Source organism: Peromyscus californicus, unplaced genomic scaffold (assembly GCF_007827085.1).
Source record: "Peromyscus californicus insignis strain IS unplaced genomic scaffold, ASM782708v3 Scaffold_2__1_contigs__length_46816999, whole genome shotgun sequence".
Lineage (NCBI taxonomy): Eukaryota > Metazoa > Chordata > Mammalia > Rodentia > Cricetidae > Peromyscus > Peromyscus californicus.
The window spans coordinates 18,029,430-18,055,720 of record NW_026294540.1 but is presented as its reverse complement, the minus strand read 5'-3'; the positions used below and the strand labels follow the sequence as shown (position 1 = coordinate 18,055,720).

At 47.4% G+C, this 26,291-nt stretch overlaps 1 protein-coding gene across 3 annotated transcripts in view; it reads right to left on the bottom strand.

Annotated features, from left to right (window-relative positions):
* Window positions 1-26,291, bottom strand: part of Glt1d1 (glycosyltransferase 1 domain containing 1) — a 69,296-nt gene that overhangs the window by 13,599 nt on the left and 29,406 nt on the right. For all 3 annotated transcript variants that reach the window (XM_052755494.1, XM_052755495.1, XM_052755493.1), the window contains exons 6-11: window positions 26,226-26,282; window positions 15,742-15,837; window positions 14,904-14,953; window positions 4,901-4,944; window positions 3,921-4,041; window positions 1-99 (exon numbers count right to left, since the gene is read on the bottom strand). In XM_052755494.1, the coding sequence (XP_052611454.1) occupies window positions 1-99; window positions 3,921-4,041; window positions 4,901-4,944; window positions 14,904-14,953; window positions 15,742-15,837; window positions 26,226-26,282 (467 nt within the window). The remainder of the gene's footprint in view (window positions 100-3,920; window positions 4,042-4,900; window positions 4,945-14,903; window positions 14,954-15,741; window positions 15,838-26,225; window positions 26,283-26,291) is intronic.

Below are 26,291 nucleotides of genomic sequence, written 5' to 3'. Positions count from 1 at the left end.
CTGAGGATTTGAAAACAGCAGTCCTGTGACTCCATGCTCCACCACAGCCGAGTTCCCAGGGATGTTCCTAGCCAGCACGGGAACTTCTAAATCCATGGCCTGTGAAGGTGGGAGGAGAGAAGATGGGGGGGGCGTCATTTAAGGGTCAGACAAGGGGGGCCGGAAGATGGCTAAGGTCGTAAAGTGTTTGCTCTGTGAGCATGAGGACCCGAGTTCAGTCCCCTAGGATTCGTGCTAACAACAAAAACATAGCCAGGCATGGTGGTGCAGATCTGTAATCTCAATACTGGTTATGGGGTTGGGAAAGACAGGGGGATCCCTGGAGCTTACTGGTCAGCCGGTCTAGCCTAATTGTCAGGCTTGAGGTTGTGAAAGAGTCTCTCTCAAAAAAAAACTAAGGTGGATGGGACTGAAGAGATGGCTCAGAGCTTAAGTGTGTTTGCTAGTTCGACTCCCAGCACCCAAGCTGGACAGCTCCCAAGCACCTGTGACTCTAGCTCTGTCTGGGGGACCCAACGCCCTCTTCAGGCCACCATGGCCACTCCCACACAGGTGCACATATCCCCACATAGACACACATGAGTATACATAATTAAAAATAAAAATACATCATTTAAAAAAAAATTGGCAAATTCTAAGCGTTAGACAAGCTCCGAGAACATGAGCACACTGAGAAGCTGGTCCCGGTAGCGCTGCAGCTGGCAAAGCCATGCGCTAGACCGTGTTTGGAAATAGGCATGCTCGCATTCCGAGCAAATCCGCCGAGTGAGCAGGGAAAGACGGAGGAGGGGGTGAGCTTGGCGCTCGGGATCGACACACAAAATGTCAGAACTCAAGACACGCCAGCCTCCCTTCCATAAACAGGCCCACCTGGCCTCCCTCGACCAGCTCAACTTCTTCTTGTGGGGTGGACAGAACCTCCCTGTATGGCTCTCTAAAAATCCCGGCAGCCAGCCTCCCACCCTTATCAGAGCGGCCTGGGGTTTCTAGAAACAGTCTTGATTTTTCATGGCTGAGAAGTCAGGAGAAACTCAGCTGCTGGAACTCTACCCCCAGAACAATACCGAGGCTTTGGAGATACACAGCTCCCCTGCGTGTGTGGCTTGTGAAGGAAGTTTGCTAGTCAGTCTTGGGTCACACCCCTGAGGTTAGACACGGCCCTACCTAGATGTTCTTGAGGGGGGGTTTGCTTTGCTTAGATTTGGGTGGCATGGGTGATCATTCTGAGTGATCACTGCTAGTGTGGGGGAAATGGCTTGATCTGAAGATGCCCATACAGATGCACAGACTGAGCAGAGGGGGTTTTTGGTGAGGCTGGCCAGTGGCGGGTAGTACGGTGACTGTACAGCCCCTTGCAAAAGTCCTCATCTCCTGCAGCTTCCACGGCCCAAATAAATGCCCTGAGCAGCTCTTTCTCATCCTGACATTTTCTTTTTTTTTTAAGTTTTTCGAGCCAGGGTTTCCCTGTGTAGCTTTTGCACCTTTCCTGGAACTCACTCTGTAGACCAGGCTGACCTCGAACTCACAGAGATCCGCCTGCCTCTGCCTCCCGAGTGCTGGGATTAAAGGCGTGTGCCACCACCGCCCGGCTAGGTCTGACATTTTGTAATAGCTTTGGCTTTTCAAAAGGGTAAGTGATGGCCCTGCCCCATGAACCCACATAAAATTTTCTCTCTCCCTCCCTCCCCCCTCCCCCCTTCTCTCACACACTCTGACACTAAAATGGTACAAGTGTTTTGAAACACTCCTACAGGGTCCTTCAAGGGTCTCCCATCACTATAGCCGGTGCCGTTCACTCGGGTCAAACATTCTCCTTCTTGCTCGTAGCTTTAGAGCATAGCCCCTCCTTCCACCCAGGTTGTCAAAACCTGACCCAGAAGGTCCGGTGTCCGTCCGTGTGTGACTGCACCTACGGTTGGTACTCCAAACAGGAAAACAGATATGAAGACAGTCCTTTACATCCTTTGTGTGTAGAGGGGTCCGTGGGGATGTGTAGAAGACAGAGGAAAATTTGAAGCAGTCCTCAGCAACTGTCTACCGTGTGTGTGTGTGTGTGTGTGTGTGTGTGTGTGTGTGTGGCCTGGGGCTCAAATATTCTATTAGGCTGATTGTCCAGCAAGCCCCAGAGATCTATCTGCCTGTCTCCCCTCTCCACTGTCACCAGCCCTGGGATAACACTCAGAAACATCCATGCCTGGCTTTTCCTGCAGGTCCTGGGGACTGACCTTAGCGAGTAGGGATTGGAGACCCTTGAAGGACCCTGTAAGAGCGTTTCAAAACACTTGTGCCATTTTGGTGTCAAGAGTGTGTGTGAGAGGAGGGAGGGAGGGAAGGAGAGAGAGAGACAGAGACAGAGAGAGAGACAGAGAGAGAAACATTTTACTGACTGGGCCATCTCCCCATCCCCTTCCTTTAAAGTTATTCTGTGGGGCTCAAATCCACAATATGTTTGAATGGGAAATGCAGGTTTTAGCGTCTGTGCGTCTGGCCAAAGATTTGCTTTTGAGGAGTTTTCAGTGAGAAGCTGTTTTTAGCCAATGGGCATCTGTACTTGCTTGCTCCGGAAAACAGATTCAGAAAGGTCAAAAGGTCACCTCCCTGACCAGTGATGGGCATGTGCTCTGTGATTAACTGCCCTGGCCATCTGAAGTGATTCTGACGAGAAAGACACGCTAATCCCTCCCCCTAAAATCAACTTCATTCAGAGCCCTTCACCCAAAGGTTATTTTGACGTCTCAAAAGACCGCCACATCCACATTCATTTCAAGGGCATCAGGATTGCTAACAGCTGCCTTTTCTGTGAGGCAAGCCAAGACTGAGAGCAATTCCTCCACAGAAAAAGCTGTCTGTGCTGCTTATAAAAACCACTCAGCAGACTCCAGGCTCATGACCTCTCCTTAAGAAACAGGAATTTAAAAAAAAAAAAAATAAGGGCTGGAGAGATGGCTCAGAGGTTGGGAGCACTGCTTGCTCTTCCAAAGGTCCTGAGTTCGGTTCCCAGCAACCACATGGTGGCTCACAACCATCTGTAATGAGGTCTGGTGCCCTCTTCTGGCCTGCAGGGATATGTGCAGACAGAACATTGTATACATAATAAATAAATAAATCTTTAAAAAAAATAAAATAAAAATAAAAATAAAAATGTGTGTTTACATACAGAAGAGCAATTGGGCACCTGCTCTACACTGGTTTAAAAGTTAGTTGCTGAGGGGACAGAGTGCCCCAGTGGCTGGGGCTGGGTGCACAATCAAGGCTGACACTTATCACAGAGCACAGGCCGAACTGGCTTCTTTGCCAAACACAGAGATGACGCGAAGCCGGGTCACGTGCTTTCGGAACAGCTGATGCAAAATTCACACCCACATGGGGTGGCTTACAACCTCCTGTGCGGGGCGTTTACCCTCCAACCCCACAGTTCCCCAGAGTTTTCTTGAGTGCGAGCAGCAGGAAATATTAGAAGGATTTAGAATGTGGAGATAAACAGATAGAAAATACAGGATAGCCTCGAGAGGGCCTGGAACCTTTTCCAAAGGGCCCCGACTGCCTCTGCCCCAGGGTATTTGTTGAAACTCCAAGGGGTGGAGCAAAAGACCTCCTCCCCCAGCACAGCCAAGTGCAGACCATCTCAGACACCTGCATCAGGCCCGGGGTCCAATCATCCTCTCTATGCAGACCTGCTGGGTAAAGCCACGAGGAACCTGAAAACGGGTTCCCACACTCCTGCAACTCCGGCTCCAGGGTGTCTGGACCCCCTCTCTTTTGGTCTTCACCCACAACTGCTCTCACTTGTACATACTCCCACACAGACACATGTGCATACATACAACTTAAAATTCTTAAATAAATCTTAAAAAAAAAGAAAAAAAAAAACAGAGAAGAACAAGCCAGTACCCAATCATCAACATTCGAGCGTCACTTACCTCCAGGATGGCGGCTGACATGCCCTCGGAGACTGAGCTGTTGACCAGCGCGAAGCAGCTCTTCACCACTGCGTGCAGATCTTCCTGGCACATCTCTCGGATCAGCCGCACCCCTGCAGCCCTGAAAGAACAGAGCGGGGATGGCATGGCTGTTTCAGCCCTTCTCAGAGTGCCGCTCAAATTTTAGGTGAACAATTGAGACTCAACTTGTACAGCCAGTGAAGCTGGGTCCCTTGTTCCTGGCAGAAAAAAAAACATGCTATTTAAACAGATACACTGATCAATTATCTCCAAAGAGGCTGTAGATGTCAGCCAAACACATTTGTTCTTCCAGATCTTTTTATTTTTATGTGTATCAGTGGTTGTCTGCGTAGATGCATGTGTACCATGTGACTGCAGTGCTCACAGGGGCCAGAAGAGGGCATCAGATTCCCCTGGAACTGGAATTACAGGTGGTTGTGAGCCACCATATGGGTGATGGGAACTGAACCTGGGTCCTTTACAAGAGCAGCCAGTGCTCTTAACCAACAGAGCCATCATCTCTCTAGTCCCCACATCTTTCTTTTTTTAAAAATCATTTCATTTATTTGCCAGGGTCATCAGTAAAAATTATCATCTTCAAGCAAGCAGTCTTCACTAAGCCAAGCAGAAAGGCACATACCTAGAATCCCACCATATAGGAGGCTTCTGATTCCAGTCCGGCCTGGGGTATGTATGCAGTGAGACATACAAAGTGGTTTGCTCTGGCCTTTCAGCAGATGACTAGGGAGGTAGGGCATCTTACACTTTGAGTGCATTTATTTATTTGCCTGTGCCCTGGAGCCCAGAGCATGACCTTGAGGGATCATAGGCAACACTAAAGGGCGCAGTACGTGCAACCTGCTTGGAGCAGAGTCTGTGATGGGCAAGGTGGGACGCGTGAACCACTCTGCCACTCAGGATTCCTAACGTGCAAGATGCCACCCGCCTGCCACTCTTACCTCCTCACCCGGTCCTTCACTTCCCTTGTAAATGCTGGATCTACCTGGAAAAAAAAAAAAAAAAAGAGGGACAAAAAACACTTAGAAACTCTGACCCTGGGGGCTGGCCCATGGCCCAGCAGGTCAAGGCCCTTGCTGCAAAAGCCTGAGGACCTGATTTGATCCCAGAAACTCACATGGTTGAAGGAGATAACAGACTCCCCAAAGTTGTCCTCTCCCTTCCACACATGCACCATGACATGTACACACACACACACACACACACACACACACACACACACACACACACGAATGCACACACAATAATCTTTTTAATGCTGACCCTTTAGGTGGGGACAGATGATGGAGCAATTAACTAGCATGCATAAAGCCCCGGGGTTCAAATCCCCGACACTGCATAAACGAGGTGTGATGACGAAAGCCTGTAATCTCAACACTTGGAAGGAGGCAAAAGGATCTGGAGTTCATCTTCTGCTGCACTGGCAAATTCCAGGGCAGCCTAGGATATTTGAAAGACCCTGCCTGGGGCCAGGGTGAGCCTGATCTAAATCTTAGTCTCCAGAGCATACATTGTAACAGGATGAAAGTCCACCCTGTAGTTTAGACAGGAAGAATATAGGGGGAAAAACAGAGGAACAGCCCAAGTCTAGCAGTAACACAATGAAGACAAGGATGGAAAAGAGCAGTGAGCATGTGGACTGTGTGTACCACCTTTAATGAGAGTCTCAAGGTTTCAAAGGACACTGGAGCGTGCCTACACACAGGACAATTTACCAGTCCAATCCTGCAGGGGAAAGCCTTGCTTTCTTAAATGACGCAGATGGAATTTGTCATAAAAAGCAATCAAGAGGATGCGTGGGCAGCCTTAGTAAGCCTCAGACAAAGTAGTTTGTGGAATTAAAGTTTGTTTTTAATGGGGAGCCCTCTCAGAAATACAGCTTTAAAATCAAGGACGCTCCCCTCAGCTGATGAATAACAAACTGTGTTTATCCACATGAGTATTATTCAGACACAAAGAGAAAGGACTAAATTATGTAGTAACATAAACGAAGCCAGAGAACAGTATGCTAGGGCAGGCGTAGTGATGCACACCTGTGATACAGCCCACAGGGGCGGAGGCAGGAGGATCAGAAGTTCAAGGTCATCCTTGGCTACATACATAGAGTTCAAGGTCAGCTTGCTGCCATGGAGCTGCAGAGTCACTCATCAAGCCTCTTTAAACTCACCACAAACTCCTCCCTGAGAAATCTGACAAACTGCATCAGACAGACTGGTCCCTCCGTGTCTCCCGCCTGACTGCGATTACCAACAGTGCATGCAATTTTAAAAACAATTGAAAAAGCTTCCCTCAATACAAAATTCTCGAGTCAGCAAGCTGAAGATGGCTCCGTGGGTCAAGATGCTGGCCAGCAAGCCTGGCCGAGTGGGATCTCCAGGACCCACATGCACCATGGTTACATGGGCCTCCTCCAAAACAAATAAGTAAATAAATGTGATTTTTAAACATGAGAGGCCAGGAATAGTGACATTGGCCTTTAATTCCAATACTCGGGGAGGCAAAGGCAGGTGGATCTCTTGTGAGATAGAGGCAAGCCTGGTCTAACATAGTGAGTCATCCAGAGCTACATAAGGAGATCCAGTCTGAGAGAGAGAGAGAGAGAGAGAGAGAGAGAGAGAGAGAGAGAGAGAGAGAGAGAGAGAGACTTATTTTAGGTCAAAAGATGGCTCAATGGCATCTGCATGCAACACATAAATAAAATTACATTTTTTAAACTTTTTTTTTGAAAATCCTAGACATTGTTTCAAAGACACAGCAAGGGTGTGAACCAAGTTCACGAATGCCGGGTGCCAGCAGCCCCTCCTGCCACTGGCTCCAGCCAGGCTGTGAGGAAAGTAGACTCCTGTTCTCATTTACACATTGCCAATAGCCATCATGAATTACAAGCACGCTGGCTAGCTGAAAGCAGATGCCGGAACAGCGAGCTTATAAGGGCAGGTGATAGAATGCCATCTTCTAGAAACTCAGTTTCACTTTCTCCGGAGAGTAAGGGCTGTAGGGTGCACCTTGAATCCTTCCTACTGCTCAGATGCCTGCCCAAGATCCCAAAGGGCTGGTGGTGTAAGTTTACTAACATCCCTGGAGCTACTACGTGGTTGGGAGTCTGAAAGGCTACATTATATCAAACATGAATGCATTAGAATTTGTAATTATTCCTAGGAAGATCTGTGCAGAGAGAGACTCATAGTTATGAACAACAAATTGCTGTGGTTTCAGCTCTTAATAATTAATACTCTGTAGCCACTTAAGCCAGAAGAACATGTGCTAAGCCTTTTACAGTCATTAACTTAGTTCTAGCAACAATGTTATTACAGAACATTTCCATACAGGAGGATTGAGACGGAGTCCTGTAACTTCACCAGAGTGCCAGAGCAGAAAAGCTCTTGGGTCCGCGTTCCCATCTGGGCAGACGGGAAGCCAAACTCTCTTGGTTCTGCTTGATTTCTTCAGATGACTCCCAGAAAGGTTGAGGGACAGAGGCTGGAGAGATGGCTCAGTTGGTAAGTGTTTGCCTTGCAACCATGAGGACCTCAGTTCAGTTCCCCAGAACCCACATTTTAAAAAGCAAGGTGTCAGGGCTGGAGATATGGCTCAGTGGTTAAGAGCACTGGCTGCTCTTCCAGAGGACCCGGGTTCAATTCCCAGCACCCACATGGCAGCTCACACCTGTCTGTAGTTCCAGTTCCAGGGGATCCCACAGACATGCAGTCTGGCAAAACACCAATGCATATAAAATAAAAAGAAGTAAATTATAAAAAAAAAAAAAAAAAAAAAAAAAAAAAGAAGAAGAAGAAGAAGAAGAAGCAGCAGCTAGGTGTCCATACCCATAATCCTAGCTTGGGGGCGGGAAGTGGAGGATACCTGACCCTTTCCCGGAGAGTTTGCCTAGCCAGATCTGTGAGCCCCAGAACAATGAAAGAGTCTGTCTCAAAACAACAAAGAAGCAAACACACACACACACACACACACACACACACACACACACACACACACACCACACACACTACACACACACTATAAAGGCTCTTGAAATTCATGCCACCTTCCTTACTATTCCCTCTCTGGCCAACCTGTGTCCCAGTCTCCAGGAGTCATCTTCCAGGATGCAACTGGCGCCATATCTCTGAAATGCTTTTAATCCCCCTGACGATCCTGGCTCGAAGCACCACTTCCTCCCCAACGATCCTGCTACCTGCCACCGAGGGTCACCGTCTAGGGGAGCTCTGCCTCTCTTTCCTCTGCTCCTGTCTCCTTGCCTGGATCCCACACAGTGACTAGAACATAGTCCTGTGCATGAGGACTCCCTTTCCACTTCCCATTCCCGAGCCCTCATCCTCCAATTATCCTAAGCAACTAGACCCTATCACAACCCTCCAGTGAGAGCCTCCTTCTAGACTGGCCAGATGTCTCAATGGCCAGGGTGCTTGCCACCAAGTACAACGACTTAAGTTTGATCCCTGGGACACCCCCACCCCGGAAAGTTGTCCTTTGACCTCAAGACACGTGCACCATGCCATGCACACACACAAACACACATACGCACACAACTAAAAATAAGTAAAAACTGAAAGCCTTTCACGCTACGTGTCAATTTTCATGTTACTATTGTACGTGGGGTTAGTTACTTCAGCCAGGCCATCTTCTTTTTGTCTCTATTAACATGCTTTGGCTCTCATGATGGACTATTTGAGGGAAAGATAATTTGTCAAAGAAACAAGTTGTGTTCTGAGTCATTGGCTGAAATGCAAAGCTGGAGCGTAGCTAAGGAGCCAGGAGCGAGTCGTAAGATGAAACTACAATTGGCTGGCTTTCTCTGGGTTTACTTTCCACGTCAGTTCATTTTCAAATCTCTTAGTGAAGCCGCGTGGAACAAAACACAAGGTAAAGGGGAAAGGAAGAGGGGATGTTGTTAATGAAATTTTTAAAGGAAAAAAAAAAGCATTGAAATCAGCAGAGAAAAATTCTCATTTCCTCCTTCCAAGGGTGTTTATTTCCTAACAAAATATATTGTTTCAACTCTCGGGCTTAGGGGAAATAATCTTTGCTGTAAGAAGTTACTGGGCAAAGTCATTAAGCTGGCATGCCCAAAGCAAACGTTCCGGCCTCCAGTGCGCCTTATCAAAGAGCCGGGGAAGGTACCAGACAAGATGCTTTGTGAGCAGAACACATGCTCCTCTCAAACGGGGGAACTGAGAGATCAAAGGAGCATTAGAGAAAACCCAAGCTGAGCTCAGAGCATCCTGTAGCGTCCCAGCAGTCAGAGCAGAAAGGGATCCCGGCAGTCAGAGGATCCTGGCAGTCAGAGCAGAAAGAGAATGTTGGCTATAACGGTCCCTTCTGCCTTCTGCATCCACAGGACACTACCCCGAGGACAGGAACTGCTTTTTTATGAGTTTTCACCCATAGCAAACTGGGAGGCAGGTACTACTATCTTCAGTCATTCATTCCTGCTTTGCAAATGGGGAAACTGAGGCATGTGGTTAACTCAGGAGCAGCCAGGTAGTTGTTCCCAAAGTCAGTGAGGGGCATGTCACCCTTCACCATACAGCCACATGGCCCAGCTTTTCTCACGACACAGAGACAGCAGTTAATAGCAGTGAGACCTCGGCAAGCACCCGACATCCATATGCTGCACATACATAATGCAGGTCAAGCACTCATATGCATAGGCAATGAGGTAAATCTAGAAAATAAAATGTGTATACATAAACAGTTTTGAATCCTGTTGTGTTGTGACAGTTGCTGTTCAGCCCCGCCCATCTCATCCTGCCTGCCCATGACTCATCCTCCCTTCCCAACAGGATCTGGTGAGTGGCCTCACACCATGGTCCTGTCCCTATGAAAGGACAGCCTGACACCCTTTGGTGGGAGGGGCTCTCTTTTCCCCAGGCACTCAGCCTTGAGTGACAGTTTTGTCACAATGAGCCGCCCTGTTATGCTCATTTCTAGGCACTCCATCCTTCCAGGGATTTCTCCACTGAGCTTGTAAGATGTCCTCTGGCAGGCTTTGGGCTGAGAACCTTCTTTAGTGATTGCGGCCGGCTGAGGCACGGGCACGTGAATGAGCCTACTCAGCGTCTTCATCAGAATCTTCTACATGAACGGGGCTCCAAGGAGCGAACGGGCAGAGGTAGTCCCTGCTGAACTCTGCAGTGACTCCGCAGTCTCCGCCGGGCTCTGCTTCATGGGCCAAGATCTAGCCAAGTTGACACAATGTTGCAAAGAGCCATGGGACGTGACCTGGAAAAGCTAAGTAAGCCTGCCGAGCATCCCACTTAGACCACAAGTGCTCATTGAGACACGAGTTCTGCAGAGAGCAAAGGCAGAAATGGACCAAAGGAAAAATGCACTCGTTTCAATGTCCAGACAGGAAGATTCAGGAGGCTTGGCAAGGGGGAGGGGCAGTATTAATGTATGCTGCAGCCATTGAAACAAGAATATTAATGGGCGCAGACACTTGGCCACTCGGCAAACCCACCCACCTCATCGGCATGGGAGCCCCTAACACCGCACGCAGCAAATACTCAGAGTCAAGTACAAAATGGCTTACGCCTCCTCCTCCTGTTCCAGATTCAGAGCGATGATGGTAAATTGAGTGCTTGAGAGTGACCGTTTTCGACGTGTGGAGGTCTTGAAATGGTAAAGGCTGAGTTTGTATAGAGAGGTCAGAGAAGAACATCTGAGAAGGGCCCCCGACCCGAGCCAGGCCCGGCACTGAGGAATCTCATCTCAGGAGAGGTAACTGTGTATGTAGACTGGGGGGGGAGGGGGGGGGGGAGGCGTGCCACTGACCCGTGGACAAGTCTGCAGGATATTTTCTTGATTGGTGATTGATGTAGGTAGGGTCCAGCCCACTGTAGGCGGTTATCACCCCTGGGCAGGTGGTCCTGGGTCATACAAGAAAGCCAATTGAGCAAGCCGTGAGGAGCAAGCCAGTTAGCGGCATTCCTCCGTGGCCTCTACTTCAGTTCCCGCCTTCGGGTTCCTGTAGCACCTGAGTTTCTGCTCCGGCTCCCCTTCATGATGGACTGTGAGCTGTAAGTCAAAGGAACCCGTCCCCCGTCTAAGCTGATTTTTGTTATGGTGTTTATCACAGGAACAGAAAACACACTAAGGTAGGAAGTCGTATCAGAGAGTGGGATCTTGATGTGATGGAGCTGACCGTGTTGTTTGGGGCAGGGGCAGGGGGATTATGGAAGGATTTGGGAGCTTTGGGGTGAAGGTGCTGTTAAGTCTGCGGGGCTTGGTAGGCTGTGGTTGTAGGAGACTGGAGGATAATGCTGAGGGCAGTGCAGATGATAGAGACCTGGCTTATGGGTCTCTGAGGGGAGTCTGAGAGTCTCTCAGAGGCTATCAGGACCATCCCTTCATGTGGTGTTTTAAATTGCAAGTCTGGTTTCTGGTTTGCCGGGACTGAAAAGTAAGCTGTGATTAATAATGGTGATTGATGTAGGCTAGCATCATTCAGGAGGAATCTTCTAGAAAGTGTTTCCTTGGAGTTGGCGCACAGAAGCAGTGTTTCAGAAGGTCAATGCTGCATCTCAAGCTGGTGGTCAAACTTAGGTGTAGAAATCCCCCACATATTCCTGGTTTGAGGGTGTAGGGGACTCATGACAGCAACCTGTGGCCGCCAGGGCTGGAGTCCCTTCAGAGAGGTCAGGAGGCCATTGATGGAGGTATAGCGTCAGCTGTAATGGAGGCTTCAGGCTTGAAGGGGTCATGGAGGGAATCTGCGGCTTGATGCCATGGGGGAGGGGGCAGAGTCAGAGTCCCTAAAGGGAGCCCAGAAAGAAGATGCTGGGGAAGGTGCAACCTGAGTTGCGGGTGGTGACCCCAGGATTGAGGGGTTCATGGAGAGAAGCCGAGGCTTGGCAATGGGAGACACCACCGGTGAGGGTGAAGCCTTAGTTTCGAGGAAGACCCCAGAATATTGGAGGTGCCAGATGATGGAGTGACCACTAGGGATGGTGGCAGGTGTGGGGTGAAGCTGACTGGAGTATGCAGGTCAGGCAGTGTGTCCTGTAGTGACAGAACCAAAGAGCTGGGACTGTCCAAGCCCTTTGGGGCCTGGTTCATGATGGAGTCCCAGAACTATTTATACTGCTGGAGTCTGGTTTTGCTTTGGTCCGATTCTAACTGTACCCTGGTTCTTCCCTCTTGAAATAAGAACTGTGTAACTTATTTTGAATTTTATAGGAAGCCACAGTTTAGGGACTCGGAACTTTTAAAATGTTGGGATTTTTCTGAAGACTGCAGGACTTCCAATGCTGTACGGTGTATTATATCATGAGATTAACATGAGATCTCTCTGTGGCCTCTGGCATGGCTATACAGATCCTAGTCCTTGATTGTGTGTGTGTGTGTGTGTGTGTGTGTGTGTGTGTGTGTGTGTGTGTGTATGTCTGTTTTAAATTTGGCTGCACATGTACCATCAGACAACATTTGGGATTTGTTTCTCTCCTGCCATTTATGTAGATTCCCTGGAATTGAACTCAGGCCAACAGGCTTTAGCAGCAAGCACCTTTACCCACAGAGCCATTTTACCAGCCCCTCCCCATCTTGTTTGCCTTTATTAGCATCCCTGGCCTCATTCTAGGTAAACACAATTATTTCCAAAGGCTGTGAGAACACGAGGAACAGCTGTGCATGCTGGGAAGGTCTGCGGGGCACTAGAATAAGACAAATAAATGAGGCTCTGAGAAGTATAAAGTGGTCACTAGACACGGGGGGCGGGGGGGGGGGGGAGGGGTGTTTCACCAGTGAGTGAAAGTGAGGCCAGCTACTTGATTAATACAATGGAGAATCTGTTTCCTTCCAAAGCGCTTCCTCTTGGATGGAGGCGGGAGGCTTAGGAAAGACACAGGGGAGTCACCGTACTCACTGGGCCTCCTGAGGTCCCAGAAGCAGGGAAGCGGTAGCCAGGGAAGAGAAGACTCTTTGGAGGAGCTGTCTGCAAGCGGGGCAGGAAGCCTCGGGGATGCATCATCGCCCAGGCTGGGTGGGATTGTTGGCGTTGGGACTAGCTGCCTTTGGGCCACCTATGTTCCTGTCAATCACGCCCATAATCTCACTGGTTGGCCAAGAGGGACTTGTATACATGAGTTTCCTCGGTTTGTGAACACCCTCTCTATCAGGGTGTCAGTTAGCCTCCCAGCTTGCCTGTCACCACCTGGCCAAACAAAACAAGGTGGCGGGAGAGGCGGCTCGCACTGCACAGACGAGAACCTCACTCAACACCACAGACGGTTTCTCCCTGTCTTAGCTCAGATAAGCTACTGCTGTGATGTGCTACAACTTGGGTGACCAACAAACGTAGCGGACGGTCGCAGAGGCTAGAAGCCAGGATCAAGGCATTAGCAGGCTGAGCATTTGATGAGGTGTGCTTCCTGGTTCATAGGTGGTGGTGGCCTCTTGCTGTGTCCACACGCAATGAAAAAGTCAAGGCAGCTCCCCTGGGGCTCTTCTATAAGGGCACTGATGGCACTGCTGAGGGCCCCCTCCATCCCCTTGATACAGTTACCTCCCAGAGACCTCCTCTCATCACACTGCAAGAAAGGATTTCAGCAGAGGAATTTGGAGGGAAAGGTGCATAGTGGAAAGCCTGGAGCAGAGGCCGCATGAAGGCAGAGTTCTCATGGCCATGCGGATCCCGTGAGGCTAGGAGCATGGCGTCCACTCTGTTTTTTTAAACTGCGTGGGGCAAATGAAAGTCCACAGAGGCCAGAGGCTGGATCTGATGCTGGGGTTCAAGAGCAGTTCTGCGTTCACAGTTTGAGCAGTTAAAGGGTTTCAAAATACGTCGGACCATACATAGAGTTTGGCTTATATATTTTTAAAATACGTTCCTCTTTACATGAACCACCAGTTTCCCCATAAGAATTATCCAATTATCCTTTGCAACAGTAAATTAATTTGAATTAATTGTAATCTTTACAGTAAGTCAGCCATAAAGGTGAACAGCAGCTATAATCTTCAGCTCGCGCTCTCTCTCTCTCTCTCTCTCTCTCTCTCTCTCTCTCTCTCTCTCTCTCTTTTCTCTTTCTCTCTCTCTCTCTCTCATCCACGTGGTTCTGGGAACTGAATCCAGAGCCTTGCACATACAAGTTTGACAAGTGCTCTACCCCTGAGATGACCTAGGTGATTTCCATTTTTTTAAAATATTTTTACATATATACATGTTTTGCGTGTATGTATGCATTACATCCCATGTGTACAGTGCCCAAAGAGCCAGATGAGGATGTTGGACCCCTTGGAACTGAAGTTACAAATCATTGTTAGCTGCCATGTGGGTGCAAGGAACCAAACCTAGGCCCTCGGGAATAGTAGCCAGTGCTTTTAATGGCTGAGCCATCTCTCCTGCCCCATGCTTTTCATTTTTAAAAAGACAAACTATGGGCCAAGGAGACAGCTCAGTAATAGAAGGGCTTACCACAAAGCCTGACACACCTGAGTTCAATCACTGGGACCCACATGGTAGAAACACTCCCTAAGGTGGTTCTCTGACCTCTACATGTGTGCTGTAGACACATGACCACCCCTGCACAGAGCATAATAAATAATAAAATCTCATAAAAAGGCAAATTTACTTCAGTGTCTCAAAGAGGACAAACACCTAGATATATAGAAGAGGAACATAAACTAGTTTTAGAAAATACATTATAAGTCGATAGAAGAGAGGCCGGAGAGGTGATTCCACAGTTAGAGTGGGTACTGCCCTTACAGAGAACCCGAGTTCCATTCTGGGCACCTGACAACCACGTTTGAATCCAGATCGAGGGGATTCAATGCCCTCTGCTGGTCCCAGTAGGAACTGCACTCACATACAAGCATACACACACACACACACACACACACACACACACACACACACACACACACACAAATAAGAAAACAAAATCAGGAAAAAGCAGCCATCAGGTAGGCATTCACAGCACATGGACTCACCTCAGGACCTACAATCACCATGTAAACGTTGGGCTCTTCTTGATGCCATTCTTGGGAAGAAAAAGAAAGAAGAAAAAAAAACTTTGAATGAACCTAACATGGCTTTAGGTCATAGCTAAGAAAACAATTCAGCTAAAACTACAAATTACTCCAGGCTATGTGTTGTACTCTTAGGTCATTAAGCATTCAACCACGCTAAACAGGATCAATTTCATTTCTTTAGAATGCCTATATGAGGTACTGTATGCTTTTACTTGAAGATTTGTTTCTTTTGGGGCTGGAGCAATGGGTCAGTGGTTAAAAGCACTTGCTTCTCTTGCAGAGGATCAGAATTTGGTTCCCAGCACCCACACGGCAGCTCACAACTGCCTGTAATGCCAGTTCTGGAGTAGGGGAGTCCCAATACCCTCCTCTGGTATCCACAGGCACTGTGCACTCATACACAAACACATAAAAATAAGGGGATATTTATAACAAAAAGTGATAGGATTTTTAAAACACTCTTTTGCCTTATAATTATTTCCAATTTTTCTGCCATCCTTCATACCTGAAGCTACAAGTCTACAATAAAGTAATCCAATAAATTACCCTTCTGGCTGTCTCCAAAGTGATCATCTAGAAACGGTTCTGCTTATGTGCAAAGAGCAAAAAAAAAGAAAAAGAAAAATGATCCCACCAGGCAAGATGGCTCACAGTGTCATCCCAGAACTTGAGAATCTGAAGCAGGAGGATTGGGTGTTCAAGGCCAGCTGGGGACAGCCAGTAAGAACACAAGACCAAGCAAGACACATCTCTATTCACATATAGACACAAGGAAGGGAGACACTGGACCACATACCTGAGAACGCATCTACCAAGTACAGAGGGTCCTTTACAGGCCTGAGTCCGCATATTACCAGGAACACATAAAGGTTGTCTGCACTTTGGTCAATCTCTGCAACATAAGAATGGAGGATACAGCTAAGTTATGCAACAGCAGTGACATCACTGTGACATGCAGACCAGAGGTTCCCCACGTTGACCTTCCTACTTCTTGCGTGTCCTCTGACTGCATTGCCATGCATTAGCTTCTCCAAGCATAGGTAAACCTGAGCCTCACCCTGCCCTTGAAATGCAAGGTCTCTGCCATAGAGAGGGAGGGATGGGGCCTGGGAGAGCTGACCCAGTCACTGGGGATAGGAGCCAGCAGTCCCGGGAAGGACTCGAGCACAGTTCCCATTGAGAAAAGTGTTCTTTTTCTTGATGCAGCTAGAAAAGTGGCGCATGGATGAGCGTGCTCAAGAATTCACAGATGCACGGTAGGTATGAGCATATGTCCCTGGGAATAGGAAACACACACATACGTCCTGCCATCCTGTTGTTTTTTTTCTGCATATGCCAGTTGGATTTGTCAACTATACCTCAGAAAATTGTAACAGTTCTAAAAGTAGATGTATATGTTTATAGAGTGGTTTGGGGTTTTTTTCCTCATTTGTTTCTATTTTGTTTCTCAGGGATAGTATATGAGATAGTGTCACCTATAATAGTCCAGGCGGGGCCTCAAACTTGTTAGGTAGCTGAGGACCTTGAACTTATGACCCTCTTGACTCCACCTCTCAAGTCTAGGACTACAGCCGTACACCGCCATGCCTAGTTTAGGCTGGGATCAAACCCTGGCCTTCCTGCATGTTAGGTAAGCACTCTAACATGCAGGAAGACCAATGGAGCTGTCTGCATTAGCTTTGAAAAAGACACAGAGGGAAAGAGTATGGAGAGATGATCCAGCAGTTAAGAGCACTGGCTGCTCTTGCAGAGGAACCAAGTCCAATTCCCAGCACCCACATGGTGGCTCACAACCATCTGTGACTCCAGTTCAAGGGGATGTGATGCTCTGATGCCCCCTTCTGGCCTCCATGGGTACTGCATAAATGTAGTGCATAGACATACATATGGGCAAAATACCCATACACATGAATAACAACAACAATAATAATACAGAGAAGGCCTAGGAGTGCCAAATCAATGATGTAGGACCAGCGGTGGGCACCAGTCTTGGTGACTCTTCTCATGATAAGTGAAGCTGACTTCCTCACCTCTGGCCTCTAGATGGAGTGAGAACCTTCCTGGCCAACAAAATGCAGGCCTGTGTCTATATGTGACCTTTGAGCCTTGGTTGTGAGAGGCCTTATCACTCCCTGGTCATCTGGCCACACAGCTTTCTTGGGAAAAAAGACTTCATAATGAGGCTCATCCTGGCAGCGTGAAGTCCCAGACCTGATGTGAGGCTGGGCATCAGACACATGAGAGCATGAAGGGAACAGCATTGATGGGCCTGGAACAGGCAGAGGCTGCCCAGCTGAGCCACAAAAGTACAACAGTTCACACCTACAAAAATCATGAGAAATGACCATAGTTGTTTGAGACCAGGAGATGTTGAGGTGTTTTATGGCAACTGGTAGATAATTGATTTAATAACAACTATTAATAGACTCAGAAAAAAAAAAGCTGGTCTAAAACATAAGCTTTTACAGCCTGTGTAATTGGCCATAAAACTATGCACGTGCAGGGCTATCCGTCCGAGGATGGGTATTTGCGGTTTTTTTTTTTTTTTTCATGCAAACCATTTTCTGAGCTAACCTAAGTCTTGAGAATGAAAATGGTATATGAGTCATACATGTAGCTAAGTGCATGAAGGTCCCAGGTCAGCAAAGAGGACAGACAGCAAGAGTGACTCTGGACAGAATCACACTGACCTTGAAGACTCTGAGCCCTGTCTCAGCAAAGCTTTAAAAGCTTTAATAAATAATAAAACATGGCCAGGGTGGTGGTGGTTTATGCCTTTAATGCCAGCACTCAGGAGGCAGAGGCAGATGGATCTCTGTGAGTTCAAGGCCAGCCTGGGCTACACAGTGAGTTCCAGGACAGCCAGAGCTGTTACACAGAGAAAGCCTGTCTCAAAAAACCAAAATAAATAAATAAATAAATAATAAAATATTATCTATGTATGAAAATGTCATCATATATAATGTCACATACATACATTTCATGCATAATTAATATAGTTTAAAAAGTTACTTCAGTCCCTGAATTAAATTTGATAATATCACTAAGCTGTTTTGAGGGTTCTATATTTTTCCACCAATACTCTGGATTTCCTACCTAATCTTAGTAGATAAACCTTAGCAAATGCATATTTGACTAAAGTCTGAGCCAGAAGCTACGGATAGAATGTGGTCTCAAGGTCGGAGAATTGGAATTCAGGCACTGGAATCCAAGGTCAGGAGTCAAGTGATTGTCTTTAATAAATGATAAGCTATTCTCCTTAATAAAATCTAAGGGGAGGAGAGGTCAGGATGAGAAAGCAGCCCAAGCCTTCATGCCCAGGGAAGAGCTGCTAGTGTCTGCCTGAGCCTCAGACTGAAGGTCTGCTTGGGGACAGAGATCAAAGCACCTTAAAAAAAAACTTGCTTATTAATTTCAGAGGAAATATAATTCTGTACATGGGGAAAATGGGGAGGATGCTTTTTAGCTAAAGCAGGAGGTCTTAGTCCAACACACAGGGGCTATGTATTCACACACACAACCCAATTGCTACATAGATGTATCTACAGCGTGTGGGCATGCACAGGCATTCATATATTCAAAAATGACAATCAGCAACTGTAGATATAACCAACCTTCTTATTAAATAAGAAACACAGAACCAATGCAAAGAAGAAAGCCAAGAGGTCAGAGCTAAGAGTTAAAACCTTACCCTTCCTCCTGCGGTGGGTCCTACCTCTCCGAACCAGAGCTACCCCTGTGTTAAAGTCTTTATATAGAGTTCCTGTTCTGCCTTCTCATTGGGTTGTAAACCCAACCACATGACTGCCTTGTCACGGCCTGTCTGTATAGGCCTCCAGGTTTTCTATGATTGGTATTGAAATTAAAGGCATGTGTATCCAATACTGGCTATATCCCTGAACACACAGAGACTTACCCAGCTCTGCCTACCAAGTGCTGGGATTACAAGCATACGCCACCACTGCCCTGCTTTCCTATGGCTTGCTAATAGCTCTGACCCTGGGCAACTTTATTTATTAACATACAAATAACATTTTAATACAAATAAAATATCACCATAAGCGACAGGACAAGCCATCCAACTCCAGAGTGAAACACGACTCCAATCTGCTCACACTCTCGATGTAGGAAAATGAGTTCAAATCCATGGGAGGAAGAAAAGGGAAAGGCAGGCAGGCAGTGGGGAGAGCCGTGAGGACCCCCAAGATGGGAAAGTGGTCTCATTGAAATGGGAGAAAAAGGGGGCTCAGCGGTTAAGAGCACTGGTTGCTCTTCTAGAGATCCTGAGTTCAATTCCCAGCACCCACATGGTGGCTCACAACCATCTATAATAGGACCAGATGCCCTCTTCTGTGATGCAGAAATACATGCAATTAGAGCACTCATACATGTAAAATACATAAATAAATATTTTTAAAAAAAGAAATGGGAGAAAAATATAAATATGTGCGCCAAATGCTGCACCAAGATGACATTCTGGGAGCTCACGTAATTGCTTGGGAAGACCTGGCACCTGGTAAAAACGACTCTTCTGTGTCCCTGTGTGACATGGGTGATGAGGACATTAATTCCTTCCTGTTCACGTGAATCTCCTGCTCGGAACAACTGCTTGAACACCCTCTTGGCCCAGTTGGGAGGTACTGGGGAAATCTAGCCTTGTACCTTCTGAGATGACCCAGATGGCGTGGAAAGACAGCCCTGGAAAGAGGCTGGTCCATGGACCTCATCTCTGATTTCCTCAGGATGCTACCTGTTAGTTAGAGGAAGATATGCACCATATTGCAGCTGAGAACCCATGATGCCTGTGTGTCACATGCAGTACTTACACACAATAAAAACTTACTGTAGGGGCTGGAGAGACCCCAGTGGTTAAGGGAACTGGCTGCTCCTACAGAGGACATGGGACAAGTTCCCACTACCCATATAGCCGCTTACAACCACCTGAAACTCCAGTTTCAGAGGATCTGATGCTCTCCTCTGGCCTCTATGGGCACCAGGCAGGCACATGGTATCATATTCACACAAAGAAAAACACACACATAAATAAAAATATATTTATTTATTTGAGACAGGGTTTCTCTGTGTAACAGGCCCAGCTGTCCTGGAACTCGCTTTGTAGACCAGGCTGGCCTCAAACTCACAGAGATCTGTCTGCCTCTGCCTCCCAAGTGCTGGGATTAAAGGCGTGCGCCACCACCACCTGGCTAAAAATAAAATTTTAAAAACTTAAACGTACACACACACACACACACACACACACACACACAACACACTTTAGACTTCAGGTGGATAATGATAGAATTCGTCGCCTAGAAACGGGGTTCCTACAAGGTGACCACTATCTTGCTGGACCTTGCTTGGTCATCTCTTGGGAGAGCCTGTCTCGCCTTGAGCAGGGCAACTCTGGGAGGCAGGAACTGCAGGAAGGAAATGTGAGCTACACTGTACAATTCTTTCTGCCCTTTTTTCCCTGCGAGAAAGAGTCTGCCCCCTCACTGTGTGCGTCAATAAACACAGTCCCATTTATTGAAAGGTTAGAATCCTGTCTCCTTCGGTCCCCCTGTCTCTTTAAAACTGCCTCCAAAATCTAATAGATGGGACTACAGAACAATTAGAGGGCTTGTCTAGCTTGGAGGAAGCCCTGCATCCACTCGCCATCAGACTATAAGCCGGGTACGACGATGTATGCCCACAATGCTAGCACTCAGGTGGAGGCAGGGTTAGAAGTTCAAGGTCATCCTCAGCTACACAGCAAATGTAAGGTCATCCTAGGCTACGTGAGACCCTCAAAAATAAGTTATTCAAACGAAAATAAATAAAATAAAACTGCGTACTTCAGACTGACGACAGGCAGTGTACCTTGATGTTTTCTATTCAGTAAAGTGCTCACCCCCAACTCTCTAAATTGATTTCGAGCCTCCTGCCCCAGAAGACCCTGGAGGGAGACGGAGTTAATCCTATATCCGTTGCGCCTCTCAAATCTTTTTGCTGGGCTGGAGATGAAATGTAATGAGAATTCAGGAAACTAAATTAGAGAATGACAGGCGAGGGCATTCCATGCCTGGTCGTCTTCAGGAAATAAAAAGGTGGGGGAGGGAATGAAGAAAGAAAATTCAGAGAAGTACCTGGTGTGTCCTGCCCACAGATAGAAGGCTCATTTTCAGACAGATGAAACGCTCAAAAAAAAAAAAACCCAACCACAGAACCAAAGCCTAGAGTCCAGCACACTTGGACTCCAGTGCCGTGGTTCTCAACTTGTGGGTCGTGACCCTTTGGCAAGCCTCTCTCTCCAAAAGTATTGCCGTTACAATTCATCACCGTAGCAAAATTGCAGTTTACAAAGTAGCAACGGGAATAATCTTGAGGTTGGGGGGGGTCACCACAGCAGGAGGGAACTGTGTTAAAAGGTTGCAGCATTAGGAGGGTTGGGAACCACTGGTCTAGTTAAGTGACTTGGCAGGCACCCCCTAGCCCTTGGTGGCTTTAAGGGGAAAGTGTTGTGCGTGTTCCTAGTTTTTCAAAGGGAGCACAAGGAGATTGGCTTGCAGAGGCATGGGTAAAGCAGGCGTTACCTAAAGCTTGAGTGGTTTCTGTTCACTGTTTTAAGTCAGAGCCTGTGCTTATAGCCTGCCTGTATCCTCCCACACCGGGTTAGGCTGAGTGCAGGTGTGAGCCCAGCCCTGGCATGTACACAGGCGTGTATGTATTTAATTCAGCTCGATGGCCAGCAGAATGGTATTTTTAGCTTTAAAACAAAAATACATCTTTTTTTTTTTTTTTTTTTTTGGTGGTCTAGCATCCGCTTCCAATGACAGACGAAACACGATGCTATCTGATCGCACATGAGAACAGCTGGGAGAGTGACATGCCAGTTGCTGGGGCTTCCTGTCCTCCGCGTTAACACTTCTTCCATCGTTTTTCTGTTTTGTTTCTTGAGGCAGGGTCTGACGTAGCCCTAGCTGGCCAGGAACTCATATAGCCTAGAGTAGACCCGAATTTTTGAAGAACCTTCGGCCCTCGCTTCTGGATGGCTGAGATCAGTCCAGAATACCCTGCCGTGGCACATCTCCTACCCCTCAACTGTATGCGTGAGAAGGAAAGGCTTGAAGAACTTCAGCCAAGGGCAGGATGCTGACTGGAGTCTAGATTTTAGAAAAAGTATCTTGATTCATGGCTGCGTAAAGAATGGAGATCCAGTAGCACCTTCACCCCATAGGAAAACCAAGTGGCTTTTCTTAGGTTTCTTGGGTTTTAGGATGTTAGGGTCTCCATCACATAGAAAAACAAATAGGGTTGAGAGAGTCGGGGGAGGGTGGGAGGAGAGTCAGTCGTGGTGGTACACATCTGTCATCCTAGCACTTGGGAAGAATCAGGGGTTCAAGACCAGCCCCTACTGTATAGCAAGTTCAAGGCCACATTGGGCTACCTGTGATCTTGTCTAGAGGAAAAGGAAGAGGAATAGGGAGCGGGAGGAGGAAGACAGACAGTGAATAACACATGCAGGAGTTTGTGGGGTGTGTGTTTGGAGAGGGGAGAGATGAGATAAATAAGTAATATAATGAAATAAATAAAATGCATGGTGGTTAGTCTGGCAACTTGACACACTCTAGAATGTATCTTGGAAAGAGTCTCAGTGGGGGTTGTAGAAGCTGGCCTGTAGATATATCCGTGGGGAATTGTGTTGAGGCGGGAAGACCCAGCCCACTGTGGGCAGTACCATTCCCTGGGCTTGGCTCTTGGACTATGTAGAGAGGAGAAAGTAAACTGAACGTAAGCGTCCAGGCATTCTTCACTCTGCTCTTGATGGTGACTGTGGTGTGATCAGCTGCTTCAAGTTCTTCTATGATGTCCCCCTCAAAGACCGGCTGTCACCTGGAACTGTGAGCTGAAATGAGCCCTTTCTCTCCTAAGCTGCAGGGTTTTTGTTTGTTTGTTTGTTTTGTTTTGTTTTGTTTTTCTGGGTGTTTTCTCACAACAACAAGAAATGAAGGTAGGACAGTGGAAAACTGAAATCTAGAGAGAGTAGCCTTGTGAATCTAAGCCTTCCTCTTTCTGTGGTTCTGGGTTTGATGGCCTGTAAGGTCCTTTAGATGTGTAGGTTCTTTTGTTTGGTTGGTTGGTTGGGTTTTTGTTTTTTTCAAGACAGGGTTTCTCTGTGTAGCTTTGCGCCTTTTCTGGAACTCACTTGGTAGCCTAGGCTGGCCTCGAACTCACAGAGATCCGCCTGGCTCTGCCTCCCGAGTGCTGGGATTAAAGGCGTGCGCCGCCACCACTGCCCGGCCGATGTATAGGTTCTTGCCAGTTATAAGCAAAAAAACGCAGAACACTGTGTCATAACAACACTGGGCATGTACTTGGAAAGGAACAGGGAACCTCACTGACCACGTGAGGAGCTTGGTATAGACACCCATAGCCTCATCAGAGGAGACAGCCATAAGGAGCACAGGGAAAACCACTGCAATTCTGTGGATGGCCCTTAAGCCACCTAACTGCTAGTGCTCAGTTGATCTGTTTGAATATGGAGTCTTGGTGGCATAGAACTGGCTTGATGTTCTGAACAGATGCAACATTGATTTGTGAGCTAGGGCTGGGAGATCCGTGACTGAGCAGTGTCAGAAACTGCAGCGTATTGAATAAGGGACAGCACTATGAAAGTGGTATCAGGTCAGGTGATGGTGGCGCACGCCTTTAGTCCCAGTACTCAGGAGGCAGAGCCAGGCGGATCTCTGTGAGTTCGAGGCCAGACTGGTCTACAGAGCGAGATCCAGGACAGGCACCAAAACTACACAGAGAAACCCTGTCTCAAAAACAAACAAACGAACAAACAAAAGTGGTATCAGGGTCCAGAGAGATAGCTCAGTGGTTAGGAGCACTGACTGTTCTTCCAGTAGACCCAGATTCAATTCCCAGCATCCATATGGTGGCTCACAAACATCTCTAACTCCAATTACAGAGATCTGATGCCCTCTTCCCTGAATTCTACATGTACTGTATGCACATGGTACTCAGACATATATGCAGATGAAGCATTCATGCACATAAAATAAAAATAAATAATTTTTTTAAAATAGCATCAGATGACCAGGCACAGTAGTGTACGCCTTTTAATCCCAGCACTCAGGATGAAGAGGCAGGTGGATCTGTGATTTCCAGGCCAGCCTGGTCTACAGAGCAAGTTCCAGGACAAGTTCCAAAGCTACACAGAGAAACCATGTCTCAAAAAAAAAAAAGAACTTAGAGGGCATTTGATCACTAAGAGCCCATATCAAATCCTCCACATCTTCTGACGCACAAAGGAGTGGCAGGTCACAATCTCAGGTCACACAAACACCAGAAGCCCAGTGAGACAGAGCAAGGCTAATAGGCCAGGCCATCGCCCCCAAGACCAAAACTCAACAGAGACGATCACTTGTACAAATGGGAACTCACACCTGATTGTCCAACCCACAGAAGAATTCTAATAGCTCCCCTGCTTCACTGTCTTCCTCCTGCAATCAGCTACCCCAGCCACAGTCAGGGTCTCCCTGCACCCATGGATTCCCAATGGACAGAATTTCTAATGGTTCACATTGAGACGGAGCAGTAGCCAAGTCAGCCTGTGGGGAAAATGCCTTCAGTGGAGTATTTTAAATCTCTTGGCTGTTCTGTTGCTCACTCAACGGCAAGCCCAACCATCAGCCCTGAGACTAAGGGGTTTGATGAAAAGCCACTCGGCTTTTGGGAATTATGGGTCTCAGTTACGCCTCCATCGTGTCCTATAATATATTGAAACTGAAATAACCTTAAGGCAGGCAATTTAAAGCCACCCCCCCCCAGTCTTGAAGAATTGCACCCACATGCTGACATGAAGAAGCAGTGGGGTCTCAGGGGTTCATTTGTAACGCCGAGAACAGCCACACTGCTGTCATAGGGATTGATGAACGTGCTACGGAAATTTTTTCTAATAAAATGCTTGGGATTTTTCTTTTCAACTGAAACTAAGGCTGACATGCAATCTGTGGTGAAGATTTTAGGTGAGACTTTGGGAGTGGAAATGGGCTTGGGGTGTCCTTAATGTCCACTGTGGATGGGGAGCTGGTTTCAAATTTTGAGTCTTGGAAGTTTGTAGCAAAGTCTCTAACTTCAACTTTCCCCTCCGGGACCCCACAGTTTAAATCTTGTAAACACTATTAAATACGGGGCTGGGGAGATGTTCAGTCAGTAAAGAACTGACTTGCAAGTATGAGGACCTGCGTTCCATCCCCAGAACCCATGTAGAAAAAAAAAAAAAAACGCCAAGCATAGGGTTGTGTGATTTTGTTTGTTTGTTTGTTTGTTTGTTTGTTTTCGAGACAAGGTTTCTCCGAGTAGCTTTAGAGCCTGTCCTGGAACTCGCTCTGTAGACCAGGCTGGCCTCAAACTCACAGAGATCCTCATGCCTCTGCCTCCCGAGTGCTGGGATTAAAGGTGTGCGCCACCACTGCCCAGAGGGGTGTGTGATTTTAATCCCAGTGCTGGGGAGATGGAGACAGGATTCCTGGGACTCACTGGCCAGCCATCCTGCACTCTTGGTGAGCTCCAGGCCAGTGAGAGATACTGTCTCAAACAACAAAGTGGACAGGTCCTCAGGATGACCTGAGGTTGTGCTGTGGACTACGCACATACCTAACTGCGCATACTCAAAACACCACTCAACAGCGTTGTCGTCTCTGGGAAAACATGTTGGGTTAAAACAGGAATTCTTGTCCTCAAATCTCATTGTCAGTAGACAGTTTTACCTTTTCTAGCACTTATGACCCAGAATAACTGGGGGTGGCAATCTAATTGGAAATTTTGATCCTTAAAAAAAAAAAAATCACATACTGCAGGCCTTGTTTATGGACAGCCTATATTTAAAAGACTCTGCACAGTAACCTTCTGTTCAAGCATCATTGCTGAGCTTATTTCACACCATGAGTGGGAGCCCAAGTGGTTTCGTTTCTCTGAATTCCACCAGAGGCTGGGAAAAGCCCCTCCCCCACACCACCATCCGGCTGTGTCCTGATGCCACCCTACCGGGTGACCGTCTCGCAAGATGCCTGGGGAGCTCAGATCAAGTGTACAGTCTCTCCCAGAAACCAGCTGTTGGGACTGCCTCCTAAGAAAACATCTGGGCAAATGCATGGAGAAAGGAGGTCACACCAGCCCCATTACTGTGGACCAAAAGCATTACAGACAGGGAAAAGCAGGGTCCAGCAACATGGTTCCAAGCAGGGGACAAATGGCAGATGGCGAGCATCCAGGATGGGAGCCATACCTTACCTGATTGCTGGAGGAAGGTGTTCCAGTTAAAGTTGGCATTTGGTATCGTTGCAATTCCTGGTGGAA